General features: G+C 38.3%; 1 protein-coding gene across 3 annotated transcripts in view; it reads left to right on the forward strand.

Annotated features, from left to right (window-relative positions):
• Positions 1 to 15,236, forward strand: part of PIP5K1B (phosphatidylinositol-4-phosphate 5-kinase type 1 beta) — an 84,480-nt gene that overhangs the window by 59,297 nt on the left and 9,947 nt on the right. For 2 of the 3 annotated variants that reach the window (XM_015849099.2, XM_015849098.2), the window contains 6 exons: positions 3,115 to 3,326; positions 4,627 to 4,710; positions 4,822 to 4,870; positions 5,403 to 5,487; positions 8,207 to 8,362; positions 9,054 to 9,198. In XM_015849099.2, the coding sequence (XP_015704585.1) occupies positions 3,115 to 3,326; positions 4,627 to 4,710; positions 4,822 to 4,870; positions 5,403 to 5,487; positions 8,207 to 8,362; positions 9,054 to 9,198 (731 nt within the window). Of the gene's footprint in view, positions 1 to 3,114; positions 3,327 to 4,626; positions 4,711 to 4,821; positions 4,871 to 5,402; positions 5,488 to 8,206; positions 8,363 to 9,053; positions 9,199 to 9,594; positions 10,321 to 15,236 lie in introns of those variants that run through there. The other variant, XM_015849100.2, reaches the window with a different exon arrangement.

Here is a 15,236-nt window from a genome sequence, read left to right on the forward strand (position 1 = left end):
GAAAGAAAGAAAAGAAAGAAAGAAAAGAAAGAAAGAAAAGAAAGAAAGAAAATTGTGTTGAAATGTGATCATTGATTAGCTGTTAGATTCATCGTATTTCTGTTATATTAGTTCTTACGCCCCTTTTCTGAAAGTCTTGTTGAAGAGGAAAAGTTTTTGTGGTTAACCTTACAAGTTTTTTCTTTTCATAAACTTATGAAACTATTTTTTGTAGTATTTTCTTTGATGCTGTGAGAACTGCCTGTTGAATTGCAGGAGCTTTTTGTGGTTAGCAGCATGAACAGAGATTTGACCGTCAGTACATACCTTGGGCTGTATGTGGAATAAAAATGAAATTATATAGCAGTAGTATGTGCTTTGTTGTTAGTCACTGACTGAGGTTGTTCAGCGTGACCTTATCCATGATGATTCATGGAACACTTTAACATCTGATTAGCTTAGAAAAGAGAAAATCTGATTCAAGGAGTTATTTTTCCTTGTTCAGAAGTGATGTATTTTGAGATGCAGTTTGACTGGGCTTTTATATATTGTGAATAACATTCTGTTAGTAGGGTGCATCTCAGTGATTATGTGAATATAGATTGGGCTTCTCTCACTTTTCCTTCACAAGGGACACATTTCTGAGAGTTAATATCAATTTCTAACGGTGCCAAATGGATGACATCAGGTATTTTAATGAGCTTTCTCATTTTGCTGTGAATGCATGCCTTTTCAAGAACTGATTTCTTTTAGGTTTTTTTTTGTTTGTTTTTGTTCTCAATAGATTGGGAACTCATTTCAGTACCTTTATAGCAAAAACTTGATATTGCTTATGAAAAGTAGTCAGGATAGCAGAAAACCTTCCTGTTTTTCTGGTGTTTCTTTCCAGTGATTTTTTTGGAACAAATTTGTAAGTTGTCAAAAATATTTTCTGTCCATTGTACCACAAAAGCACTGTGGATTTAAGTGGCAGTGATGAATTGTTGTAGAAGGAAAGATTCATTTTATTAGGTAAGAGATCCATCCCTGTGGAATGAGGACCAGCGCATGATACCATAGCTTTCCATGAGGCTGCATCAAACCCTAAATGTGGGTAATGAATTAATGCAGTTAAATTATAATGACTCTAATTTCAGAGCGTTCAAATGAGCTTAAGGAATAGATTGAAGGCAGAGTTACCAGGTATTATAAATGTAAAAAGTGATAATGCTTCTTTGCAAGCTCGACAAGCTGCTGAAAATTGTCTTTGCATATACAGTGTTACTCGCTGTTCTGTTGTGGTAGTGTTATTGAGGATGAACTGTGTTTTTTTGTTTTGCTATATTTTTTTCAGCCAGCAGAGAAAGTAATTGAGTATGTGATGGCAGACTTCTACTGATTGCATATTTTTATGGCTGCATTATATAAGAATGTGTATGGGAAAATCTTAGCAAAGTTTATTAACTGGCAAATGGTAAGGGAAATTCTAGAATTTATTTGATGCCAAGTGTCTGAGCTTTCACATCTATTTGCTGCACTATTCTTGCAGTTTGTGATTATAAAGCAGGAAGTTAATAGCCACCAACACACAGCGAGCAATAACATTTCCTTATGTTGTCACATTAAAACACACTTTTCTTGCATCCTGAAACCTGTTTTCTGTTCTCAGAAGATGCTCTGGAGCACTAATAGCCATACCTATGTACGCATTTTTCTTGTCCCACCCATAAATAACCCACCTTGGTGCAGGATACCCTGAGCAAGTTCAAACTTAACGTATTGTCTAATTCCTTCTTTCTCTCAGGAAAAGAGTATGAGTCCATGCCTTTCTTCACTTAAGTTACTTTGTGTTATGCTTGCTTTCTTTACTTCATGTACTAATAGTTGTGCAAAAATTAAGCCATTGTTTCTCGCAGAAACTACTGCCAGAGGCAGAAAAGAATTCAGATTCTAGTTACTTTGACAAGTACATAAATATAAATGGAATAGGAAGGAGCTTTCCTGCTTCTCTGCGTGTATTTGGTCATTGAAGTTAAAATTATCTTTGGAGATGGGTATTAAGTAGTAGACTACTTTTCCCTTATACAGACCATAAAATGTTCCCTGGAGGTTGCCAGCAAATCTCATTTTGGATTTACAGCATGTCATGGAGTTCACATGCCAACTCAGTGTTTTGTGTAAAAATATTTGGGCTTTTTGTAAGCTGACAGAAATCAGCTTTTAACATAAGAGTCAACTCTTAACATGAAGAGTTTGTGCTCTTCATTTGTATTGACTATAAAATCACATTTTGTTCCCATTGAGGTAAAAAGATTCACTACTACCTCTTAATTCAGACAAAATTACACTACTACGTTTGGGCACTGTATGTTAAACATACCATAAATCATTGCTGAGATGAATGAATGGAAGGAAAGTTAAATGGCACTGCAAATTTTCCCATGTTGCTACTAATTTCTCTTCTTCCACATAGCACTGTCATTGTCGGGGGTACTAATCCAGCTTCTGTCTACTAACATTTTTGTTACACTGCTAGCTGTGATTACTGCCTGTTTTATTTCATATTTATGTGCTGACTTGAATCTGTTACCTTTTATTGGAGGTTTGACAGGTCTCATAATGATGTCACTAGAAATATACGGTACACATGCGTTAGAGAAGGCTCTGTGAGGAAAGTATCAAGTGGTTTTCCTAACACTGGGAAATGCTTCAGGAACACTTTTTGAGTTAAAACAGGTGATGGAGGGGAGTGTACTACTTTAGCATAGGCAGAATTTCTCCATAAAGAACCTGGAGCAGGCATTAGAGGTATGTGTAATTCTTAAGTGTATAGTGGAAGTATTAATTCATTATTTTCTATAAATAAAAAGGAGGGAATGTATCTTTAGTGATTACAGAGCAACATTATGTGATGTTTGTTTTGAGTATTTCTTTTTTCAGGTGTTAAAGAAGCAGAGAGATAACAAGACAACTAGCATTTAACTTCTGTGGAGTAATAAAAGATTATTTCCTAGGGCTCTCATTGCACATTTTCCCAGTTAAGGAAAAGTGTGCTAGGAAGGCTGATTTTACCGAGGTTCTCAAAATGCTGCTGTGTAACACAATTGCATGTAGCCTTTTCTTGCTTCGCTGCAGCCAGTTCTTCTTTGTTCATAGGTTCTAGAAAGTTTTAAGATCATGGATTACAGTCTGTTACTGGGAATACACATACTGAACAGTAACACGAGAGAAAAAGAGGGCGAGAGCTCCCAGAACGCGTCTGATGGGAAACGTCCTGGAGGGCAGAAGGTTCTCTATTCTACAGCCATGGAGTCTATACAGGGGCCTGGGAAGTCAGGGGATTCTGTTGTAACAGAGACAACGAACACGTAAGTGCCATACCATGTCCTTAGTGTTGACATTAAAATTTTTTCAGTCAGTGTCACGTGATATTGATTGGCAAAACATTAAAGACTCAATTGTATTTCAGGAATAGGAAGATTTTGCATTTTAACTGTTTCAAAGCTTCACCATCAAGACTTGCTGGAGACTGAGGAGCAGAAATGATGAGTAGTTGGCTGATACCTTTAAATAGCTGATTGCAAATTTTGTTAGTTTTGTTTTTGAAAGAAATATTATTAGACAACCATTATAAGAGTCCTAGCTATGAACTAGTCTCAATTAGAAACAGCCTGATGAGCCATAAGTAGAAACTATTATTGAAATGACTGTTACTATAGTGTTTACTTTTGATACTAAAGTAGTGTACTCAATACATGGAGTTGTATAATCACTGCTGAAGTGCAATCATATTCATGTACACTATTTCTAGAAGTTAAAAATGGCTGTTTTTCTCTTATATTTCTATATAGCAAAAACTGTAATAGCAATGTATTTACACATTGTTTTATATAATTCTGTTGTTTACTTTGAAATATGTCCATTATGAGTGAGGATATTATGATCACCATTCTTATTCTGTGTAGTCAATTCTTGAGTATAATGAGGGTTTAATTGTGTATTAGAAGGATTTACTTTTCTCACAGGAGCTGTCTGTAAATACAATTAACAGTATGAAAGCGTGTGTAAACCTGCAGCAGACAAATGGGAGAACTGTGGTACTTTGCATTTATAGAGTATCCAGGTGTTCCGAGGCCTAGAATATAAATTGGACAAAGAGCTGAATTTCATCGAGTTTTTACAGTGTAACTTTTACAAAGGGCATGATGAATGCTCTTGTATGGTGGAAATGTTGCACCAGCCCTTTTGGCAGGGAATGTTGGTTTTGTTTTTTTCTTCTTTTTACAAAAAGATACAGTTGATTACATAGGTCATCCAAGAAAGCTCCTCTGGTTATTATGTATGGAAGACAAGGCATCATGTAGTGGTGAAGATATTGGGCGCTACTCAGATAACGAGAACTGCAGTGTTGCTGCTGAAAGCCCAATGCAATCCTATCAAAAAATCTCCCGCAAATATACTTTATTTATGATAAGTATTTACTAGTCAATCTAAAGTACCTTACACTTGCCATTTAAAATCAGCTCTGTGCTAAGTGAGCTACATCTAAATTTGCATTGTGACATCTAGCTTTAAAATTGTCTTATTTCTTTCGATTTGTGGGTAGGTACTGTTCACCTATGAAGCAATAGTCAGAGATTCTAACTACATTTTAATTGTTTCTGTCAGAATGGGAGGTATTCCAGCTAAAAGCCATAAAGGAGAAAAGCTGCTTCTATTTATGGGGATAATTGATATTCTGCAGTGTTACAGGTGAGTGGCAATTGAATTTCATAATTTTACTGAATGAACAATTCTATACGCACTATACAAGTGTGGATGCTTTATAGAGCAGTTCTGACTCTTTTATATGTCCTTGCTCAGGTTAATGAAGAAGCTGGAACATTCATGGAAAGCTCTTGTTTATGATGGGGTAAATGTTTTTGGTTTTGTTTTTTTTAATTGCTAGTATTTTAAGTAAGGGAACTTAGTGTTTTCTGTTAACCAGGAAAGAGAGAACTCTGGTGTATTTGTAGTCCATCACCACATCATCTAAACTGCTTCTGAAATCTTCTACATTGATCTCTTAATACATGCTTTGATTTTTATTTGTTGACCTTTCAAAAAGCAGGTAAACTGATCTAGCCTTTATGACTTACACAGGACAGTGGCCAGTTAGTAAGACAGTAAAAAACTCATGTGTTCTGAAAAATACCATTTTCAAATTCTGCAGAGATTTTGCAGAACATAGATATTACAGTTTGGACTCATAATTTCATAAATGTATTGCTTTTACCTAGAACTATCTTTCTTTAAAGGAAAGAATTTCTGGGGCTTTGTTGCTTTGCATAGTCCAGAAACATGTGGTGCCGTTTACCTGATGTGTCAAACTTTTAACTTGATGACATAATTTTTATTTTATTTTTTTACAGAAAATGTGACTAAGACCTTTTTCATTCTTGCAGGATGCAGTTTCAGTTCACAGACCAAGTTTTTATGCAGATAGATTTTTAAAATTTATGAATACAAGAGTTTTCAAAAAAGTTCAAGGTAAGAAAATATGAGTTTGCACTTCCAGGTATTTTCAAAATGATTGTTTTGTAACGCTTCTGTCCTGGTAATACAAGAATCCTTTCTTCAAGATCATGTAGAACTTATATTAGCAGAACTTGAGGCTGTTTTCATTAGAGATAGTGGGATTGTACCCTAGCAGTGGAATTTTGTAGAAACGTTTGCTATGTTTTTTCTGTCATACAAAGGGACATCTGAAGATAAAATAGGTTTTGGTATATTGACATTGATGGAAAGATAAATTTTGTGAGCTAATTATGTGCCTCGGCCTGCTTCTGTTCATAGCAATAGCCTCAGTGCTTGATTTAATTTGAATAAACAAAGATTGATTAGATACCATGTTTGAATGTAGGCATTCTTCCTTTTGATATGTGTGTCTTATATTTCAAGAAAGTAATGGAAAGTTGGATATTAACTAAGTGTTTTATCTTTTCTGCTTGTTTCTACTTTGGCCTCCATTTCCCCTTTCCTTAATATTTTTATTCATTCTCAAAAGCAAGGTCCATATCATTAGTAGTTATAAGAGGGAGAAAATGCCAATAGAAACCCACCATGACAGCAGAGGAATATCACTATCAAGAGTTGTCTGGAGATTTCAGTTTAAATATTTCAGCAATAGTTTAACTTTTTACTATTCTAACTTCTCAGAAATAAAATGAATTATTAATGTATTTTAAAGAAGACCATGCAACTGTAGATCCTCTTAAGTGTTAGAGAAAGGGGAAAGTGACCATATGCAGACTCTGCAACTGAGAGGAAATCAGAGAAGTAAATGATAGCTGTGTGTGCTTTGGAGGTGAAAGTTGGTGGGTAGAATAGACACTGTTCAAATGTTACAGCAGTGATATTGAGCCTACGGAATTGTGTCAAACTTATAGAAGATATTTTGTGAATACCTTTGTGATTACTGTTAGTTTGGTCTCTCTTGATGTTGTCCTTGGTTATCTGAAAGAAGAAGCATGAAGCCTATATGGAGAAAGACAGAACAAAATTGAAATGAAGGATAGAAAAAAAAATGAGATTAAGGGAAAGGAGGTTGGCTGCAAATTCTTATACAAACCAACAACTTAAGGCACTAAACGCTAAAACCTTTGGAACAGGTAGATGACAGTATGTGAACTTAAAATTATCACTTTATGGCACAACATTGTGATTAATATAAAATAAGGCAGCTAAGAAACATGATTTAAAAAAAAAATAAAAAAATTAAATGAAGTTCATATGAAAGGAATGACCACCTTGAGGCTGAGATCTCTTAAACTATGGAATAATTTTGCTAGGGAGCTGTGTCGTATGAGACATTACTTAAAAGCTTTATTATCTGGAACTTTTCCAGTATACACAGTCCCTGTGCATTTGAGTATTTTCAGTTTTCTGGTTTCAGCTGCTGGATTTATCTCAGTGCAAGATGGAAGCCTTTCTGTATTTGAAAACTATGCTACAACTAAGGGACATGATGTCTTATTTTCTTGATGATTTTAATCTGTCTGTCTCATTTTTTCAGTCTATATTCTTTCAATATTCCACTGTTACTGATCTGCATACAAGCTATTAATCTACTTTATATGGGTGGTTCAGATGCATTATCATTTTTTTCATTAAAAAAAAAAAAGTGTTTCTGTCTTTAGGAACATTGCTTCTTAACTTCAAGCAAGGCATTTTAGTTTAAGTTATTACGCCCTTTTCTGAGCATGTGCTTTTCCCTTAGTGCACAGAATAAGCCTCCATAAATAACTACTAAAATGTAGTAAGAAGATTCATCATTAGTCAGAGGTTAGCCCAACAGCAATTTCATTATATATGTATTTTTAGCAGCATCCCAGAGCTGTGTTTCTAATTCCATTCTTCTAAGCATGTGTCAATCCACAGCAAAGTGACTTTGATGCCTTTAACTCGAATTTTATATTAGAGTACACTATAAATTATTCCAGTGTATCTGACATAATCTTTCCGCTTATGCATGAGGGTCAGCAGCTGGCAATTAAAAAAGCACTAACTGAACTAACTGGCCTTCTTCTGAAGGAGGACTATAAACAGAGGTCATGATTCAACTGTAATAACAATGGTGAGATCCAGTGTTTCACTCAAAATGCTGTTCTAAGAAAGCCCTACCAGAAGTCGTGACAGGAATTTTCTGACTATACAAGCCATCAACATTTTGGAAGTGTTTATTTTACCCAAAAAAGTTCAGGTTTCACACATGCCACTGAAGAAATTCTGTAATAGCACATACATCATTATGTAGGAATGATTCACAGCTTGAGGAAGTGGTCATAACTTCTCAAGATACCAAACTTTTCAGTTTTCCTGTCTTGTTTTCTTCTGTATCAATCTGTCTCTGATTACACAGGTTGATACATAGGATACTCTCTGATACATAGGATACTTCTAGCAGTGATAAAAAGCTTAGTTGACTGTCCTGTCTTTTTGTACTGTGATCAGTAGGAAACTCCAGAAAGCAAATAAACAAAAGTACTTTGCTCATAGATGAGTAACTAACCAGTGCCTGTGGGTTTAGTAATATGCTATTTGATAAGTGATTTTTCTATCTGGATGTATACAGCGTATATCCAGTCTACAGTCTGGTCTGTACCCAGAAACCCTAGCTTTATAGATGACTTACCTTTCTATATGCTGTTAAAGATGTACAGGACACTAAAGTGACTAATTTAACACCCGTGTTCATTTGGTAACACAGCTTTAAAGTCTTCACCCTCCAAGAAACGGTGCAATTCCATCACAGTCCTAAAGGCAATATCACAAGAAATAGTGTGTGCTGTCAGCCAGGAGTGGAAAGAAGAAAAGCACGGCATTATTACTGAAGGGCAAAGCTACTCCAGCCTTGATGAGGAAGGTAATACCTTGGTGTGAACTATGTTTTTAAAAGAAATTTGTATAAGCCTGATCTAGAAAGTGTGAGTCTGGCTAGACTTTACAACTTGAGGTTTGGTTATTCTTGAATACTGCATGGAAAAAGTAGTTTATATGTCAAGGTTATAGTATGATCTTAGTCTTCTGCATCTTTGCAGGAGATCCTAAAACAATTTGTCCAATACAGTTAGCAGATTAAGGCCAGAGCTAGTGCTGTTCTTTTCTCTGATTTCTAAATAAATATGTCAGATTTGGTGTTTTCAAACTCAATTTGTTTGCCCCAGAATATTTTTAAAGAGACAGAACCTGCTCTTTTCAGAAATTGTTTCCAGCCTGATGCAGAGAACTGACCACCTAATCCTGTCTGAAAAGAAGGCTCACAAAGTGAGAGGGTGGTCCTAGCTTCTACAAGAATTCATCGCATATTCATGCTGCTGTTTAATATTTGTCCATCAGGTTGCTTTGTGTTCTGCTAAATGTACTAGCTAGCAGTTGCAACTTGCCTTGTGAAGAGTGTAGGTATGGGCAGATCACAATATCTTCTATTCAAACATGTTTAGAAGCTTCAAGAATCTAGTGAGAGTACCCAGTAATGCCATGTACTTGCATAAAGATTTGTGGATCCAGTCTGTAATGGAAGTTGTTAACGTTGTTCTTTATTTTTGTATATTCAGTATTAGGTTCACACCACCGGCCAGATTTAGTGCCAAGCACTCCTTCTCTGTTTGAAGCAGCTTCTCTGGCAACCACAATTTCTTCTTCTTCCTTGAATGTAGATGAACGCTATCAACGTGATCAGCCTATGCTCTACTCTAGCAGGTAAATTTGTTCTAGCAGGTATATTTAGAAGAAGACTCCCCACCATTCTGGTAAAAGTCTGGCAACATGTTCAATGGGTGCAGGCTCTGCAAAATTGAAATCAGAATGAGAGATTTTCTGTGTAGACCAGTATTGACCATTTCCACTGAGGGAGAACAGCTGGAATCCTACTGGATTTGTTATGTATTTTGCAAAGAGGTCATAAAGTAAAAAGCATAAAATCAGAGTAAATGTTGCCATACGCTTTGTATTTTTTTTAAAAAACATTTTCCAAAACTAAACTAGGTGTTGAAAACTTACTTAGGCCTTAGTCTGTTCCATAAGCCAAGCTATACAAAGGTATACAAGACTGGGAATACTTCTAACTTGGCTGCAAAAAAAAAACTGATTTTCTAGGAAAAGGAAACGGCTTTGAAGATGATCTTTATTCTGGATGCTCAGTGCTGGATGGTCTGCTTAAGGTTCCTTAAAAGTGACCATTTGCTGAAGTGAATTTCCTTGAACCTTCGCTGGGGTGTGTGACAAGAGCCTATCCAGTTTTAATCCAGGACAGATAAAAAATGGGAATGTTTTGATGAAACTTGTGAGCTAGCTTGGATACCATGTAGCTATGTCAGCCCAGTACCATTGCTGTGCCACTAAGGCTTGATGGGAAACTGTGTGTACCTGAACTCTATCAAAACTTGACAGAAGAAAAATTTTACATTGTACCGTCTTACCTGCTTGTAGTTCTTATTACCATATGCAATGTCACAGACTAACAATTTTTTTAATGTGTTTTTACCAGTACGGGTAACCCTTGTGAAATAGAGCATCTTGAATTTCTCTGTACTGATTTGAAATCCTGAATCGTATCATGTTTATGTAAATTTAATAAGGTAATTCATGTACTGTGATGTAGTTCTTTACTATGTATGTTGTTCAAAACAAACAAGGTGTTTTACAAGTAGTTTTGAGACAGTAGGAATTTACTTCCTTATTAGAATTTCATCAGTTGCTTTCATGTAAAAGGTAAAGTGACTAGCAGAGTTCCTTGATCAAAGTGCTACTTAAGGTTTCATTTTCATTAAATTGAAGGGAAGCTCACTGATCTGTTTTGAAAAATAAAATCTGAATTAGGTATGGTTTGGTTATGGGTTTTTAGTTACAGAACTATGAGAAGTTGTCATACATGTGTCAAATAACATTCCTGATGAATACGTGTTAGCAGAAATGGAGCTCCTTCAATTTAACTTCTGTAAGTTGTGTCTAATTTATGACAGTTGTTGGACTTGAAAATTCCATTGTCTTGAAACAAATTTTAGCTTTGCCAAAAATAAAGTTGAGTATTTAGTTTTTCTAATTATATAAATAATAAAAAATTATCAATAAAAAGAAATCTAAATTTCTTGCAACAGATGCAAAGAGTACAATAACACCATTTGATAAAGCAAAATTCTCAGCTACAAAATGCTGTTTTTAAGCACAGTCACCATCATTAGCTCTGTGTTTTTACCAGTCTCATAACAGTCTGCATAGCTGACCAGAACGTGGCTCATCTTTCACATTGCTGTTGCAATACACCACCCACTGCTTCACTGTGCTCACATCCACTGTTTGATCTCTGTAAATGTTCAGCAAGTGTTGATGAATGTCAGTGGGTGCCATTTTTTCCGCATAGAGGAATTTGGTGCCACACCTTTGCTTCATCTGCAGTTCTATGTCAAATGCCGTTGTGTCAGAGTGCCCCTCTGCTGCCATCTGTCACACAGCAGCAACATGTAGTGGAATATTGGTGGGAAGGTTCAGCCTCTACTGCCATGCCACCAACTCTGACATTGTAAGCCAACATAATAAAATGGAATCATTACTTTCAGAGCAGCTCTTGTTTATGCTGCTGAAACTTATGTTTTTGTGGCAGATTGGAGACATTTCTGTGCTACAATGAGAAAAGCTGGTAGGGATATAAAAACACCAAAGAAGCATGCCATAGTCACGTCTTGAGGCGTAGATGCCTTAAATTTTTCTCACTGGAGTTCTGCTTTTGAATAACTCAGCACTTTGCCAAGTATCTCTGATAACATAAAGCCCAAGCCAGTCTTGTAAACAAATCATTCGTATAGGCTTTGTTTCAAAACATGAGCCTGATTTCACTTTTTAGATGTGTAATCGACTATGAAATTCTACTCTAAAGTATTTAGTAGGAAAAAAAAATAGGCATTTTTTAATCTGTTTTCCTTTCCTTCCCCTTTCAAAGTGTCCTAGCACAAAGTAAGAGAGTACAAGAATTTCTTCTTAGCCAGTCAGAAGTTTCTGTTTTATGATATTGAAGAGAAATAATCCAGTAGTACCATGCACAGTATGGTATGCATAGGTCCATAATTCCCAGTGCTGCTAGTGAGCAGCATGTGCCAGCACAGTCAGAAGACATTCTCACTAAGAAAAGAGAGTACCTTGAATACCTTGAGGCACACATCAGATTTTTAAGCTTTTTTGTGGAATTACCCTGCTTGTGTCAACCATGAATGTCATCATTTTCTAAGGAGAGGGAATTTTATCTGAGAAGAGAGCTCAACACATTCCGTTCTTGGAGTTGCTGAGCATCTGTGATGTAAGGAATTGCTGCCAGTGTGGCTAAACAGAGCTGATTTGCTGAGCTGGACCTGGCTTCTGGGACTTTATCATCTGAGGAGAGTTTATCTAATCCTGACTTGGCACGGATTAGAACTAGCATAATTGGTAATACAGAGCAGTGTTTGGGGACTAGTTATAATGGAAAAAGGGGAACTGAGCAGCAGTCGTAGACATATTGCTTATTCTGAGTGTATGTCTAGACTGCTCACTGCTTATTTTTCACCAGTTTTTGATCCTTGAGGAGCTATGGAGACTTTAGGTGTTACCCTGGCAGGGTGAAGGAGTGACAACAGGCTAAGTGTGGAGGGGAAGCTGGCTGTTTTTTGTTTTTTCAGCATAGAAGGAGCTTCATCTACAAGTGGGAAATAAAAAAGAGAAAATGGACAAATGTCATGTGATATGGTATTCAGCAAGTGGTTTCTTGGCTTTCTTGGTTGTCAAAGGGCAGCTGGCTTCTGTTCTGTGAAGCTGTTTCTTAGTTAGGTGGTTAGCAAGATCAAGCATTCAAGATAACAGAAGTAACAATATGTTAAAGATAACAGAAGTAACAATGTGTTACTTCTGTTGAAATTGGCAGGGATTTTCTGTACTTCCTGTTTTCTGTCAGAAAGTATGTTCAATTCAATCAAAAACCCAAATAAAATCCCATGACGTATTACAGGGTACTTCACCTCCCTATCTTCACAGCTACGCCAAGAACCTGTGGTGTATAAGAGGGAGAACTGCTGAATAAATCTGACTTGTTTTAGCCTAGGAAAAATGATCTATGTGAAGTACTAATTTTGTTTCTCTTCTTAATGTTTTCTGTACCATCTTAACACCTTATACATGTCATACCATATGCATATAAAATGCACATCTACCTTCTCTCCTTCTCAGTGGAGGAAATGGCCCACTAGAAATGAGCCTCAGAGAACAATGACAGGATTTGGGGCTCGTCTGAAGTGTGTCTGTACCATTGCACACAGTAAGGGCAACAAACAGGAGGAGCTGGAGGCCATCGTATGACAGGCAAACGATGATTTAGTTGCAATTACCAAAATGTCATGGGACCACTCCTACAATTGGAGTGCTGCAATGAATGGCTAAAAGCTCTTCATAAGGGATAGGCTAGGAAAAAGGGGCAGTGGTGTACCTCTCCGTGTCAGTGTTTCAGTGTTATTGAGCTCAGGGCTGGGAATGACAAGGTAGAATGTTTGTGGGTAAGGATCAGGGGAAGGGCCAACAAGGCTTATGTCTTGTTGGGGGCCTGTTACAGACTGCCTAGCCAGAGAGAAGAGGCAGATGAAGTGATCATCTGGCGGAAGTTGTGCAGTCACTAGCCCTTGTTCTCATGTGGGACTTCAGCTTCCCTGTTTTATACTGGAATTACAATATAGTGCTATAGAAGCAGTCTAGGAGGTTTCTGCAGTGTGTGGAAGATAACTTCCATGGTTGGTAAGAGAGTAAGTTCACAAACAGGGAAAGACTGGTGGGAAATGTGGAAATCAGGAACTGTCTTGGACAAAGTGACCATGAAATGGTAGAGTTCTCAATTTTTGGTGAAGTCTGGAAGGGGAGCCAACAAAACTGCTGCCTTGGACATCTGGAGGGTGGACACTGAACTGTTCAGGACACTGGCAGGGAAGATCCCTTGGGATTCAGTCCTGAAGGGTAAAGGCATCCAGGAAGGCTGGATGTTCCTCAAGAAGGAAGTCTTGAAGATGCAGGAGCAGACTGACCCCTGTGATGTAAGATGAGCCAGCAGGGAAGAAGACATGCATGGATGAATAGGGAATGTTTTCTGAGGCTGCAGGAGAAAAAGGAAGAAGGGACAGGCAGCTTGTGGGGGAGAACAAAGAAGCACTAGGATGTGCAGGGGAAAGTCAAAATGGCAGAAGCCCAGCTTCAGCTCAACTTGGCCACTGGGGTAAAAGAGAACAAAAATCTTCTTTATAAATATATTAACAGTAAGGAGAATCTCCATTCTTTAATGAATGTGATGGGGGGAAACATGACTACTGAGGATATGGAAAAGGCTGAGGCTCTCATCTGTCTTTGAAAGTCAGATCAGTTATCCTTGGGGTACTCTACCCCCTGACCTGGAAGTCTGGGATGGGGAGCAGAATAAACCCCCCACAATTCAGGTGGAAACAGTTAGAGACCTACTACTCCACCTGAACTGCCACAAGTCCATGGGGCCAAGGGCACTGGGGGAGCTGGTGGAGATGACAGCTGAGCCACTTTTCATTATTATCAGTGTTCCTGGTCAGCCAGAGAGATCCCAGGGGATTGCAGGCTTGCTAGTGTGACTTCCATCTACAAGAAGGGTCATGAGGAGGATCCGAGGGACTACAGGCTTGTCAACCTGACCCTGGTACCAGGGGAGGTTATGGAGCAGATCATCTTGAGGGAGACTACACAGCATGTGTAGTAGGGCATCCAGGGGATCTGGCACAACTGGTGTGGGTTCATGAGAGGCATGTCCTCACTGATCAAGTTACCTGCCTGGTGAATGAGGGAAAGGCGGTTGACACAGTCTACCTAGACTTCAGCAAAGCCTTTGACTGTTGTTTTCCGAAGTATTTTCCCAGATAAGCTGACAGCCTATGGCTTGTACATGTGTAGCCTTTGCTGTCTGGATGGCTGGGCCCAAAGAATGATGGTAAAGGGAGTTAAATCCAGCTAGACACTGGTCATGAGTGGTGTTCCCCAGCAGTCACTAGTAGGGGCTTTCCTGTTTATTATCCTTATTGGTGACCTGGATGGGGACATTGAGTGCATCTTTATTAAGTTTGTAGATAACACCAAGCTGGGAGGAAGTGCTGATCTGCCTGGGGGCAGGGAAGCCTTACAGAGGCTTCTGGACAAGCTGTGTTGCAGGGCTGAGGGCAGTGGGTTGAAATTCAACATGACCAAGTGATGTGCTCTGCACTTGGGGCACAACAGCCATGTGCAGTACTACAGGTTTGAGGCAGAGTGGCTGGAAGACTGTGGAAGAGACAGCTGTTATGGTTTTGCAATTTGGTTGGTGTTGGTATTCCACATCAGAACACCATGCTAATAATGGGAGTAAAGGGGACAAGTTTTTTTTTCTGTGGGCTGCCTTAATGGGCATGTGGGGTGGGGCACCGGAAGGGAAGTGAGGAAGGGGACGGGGTTGCTGGACCGGCTCCTTGCGAGGAGACAACGTGGTCAGAGCTTCCTGCCTTCCACAGCTCCATCGGTGAGATTGGGGACTTGGTATTCTCTTTGTTGAAACTCTCTTGTTGTTGTTTAGTGTTATTAGGTTATTAAACTGCCATTCGTTCTCAGATCACCTTTTTCCTCCCTCATTTTTTTGTTAGACCTAATCGCAATCTCCCTTCCCTTCCCCGTCTCCCTAAACGCACGTGGCCGGGCCGGGCCGGGCCGCGTCGCACTGCCGCTAGAGAAAAGGGGGGGGC

The sequence above is a fragment of the Coturnix japonica genome, chromosome Z, assembly GCF_001577835.2.
Source record: "Coturnix japonica isolate 7356 chromosome Z, Coturnix japonica 2.1, whole genome shotgun sequence".
In the NCBI taxonomy this organism is placed as follows: domain Eukaryota; kingdom Metazoa; phylum Chordata; class Aves; order Galliformes; family Phasianidae; genus Coturnix; species Coturnix japonica.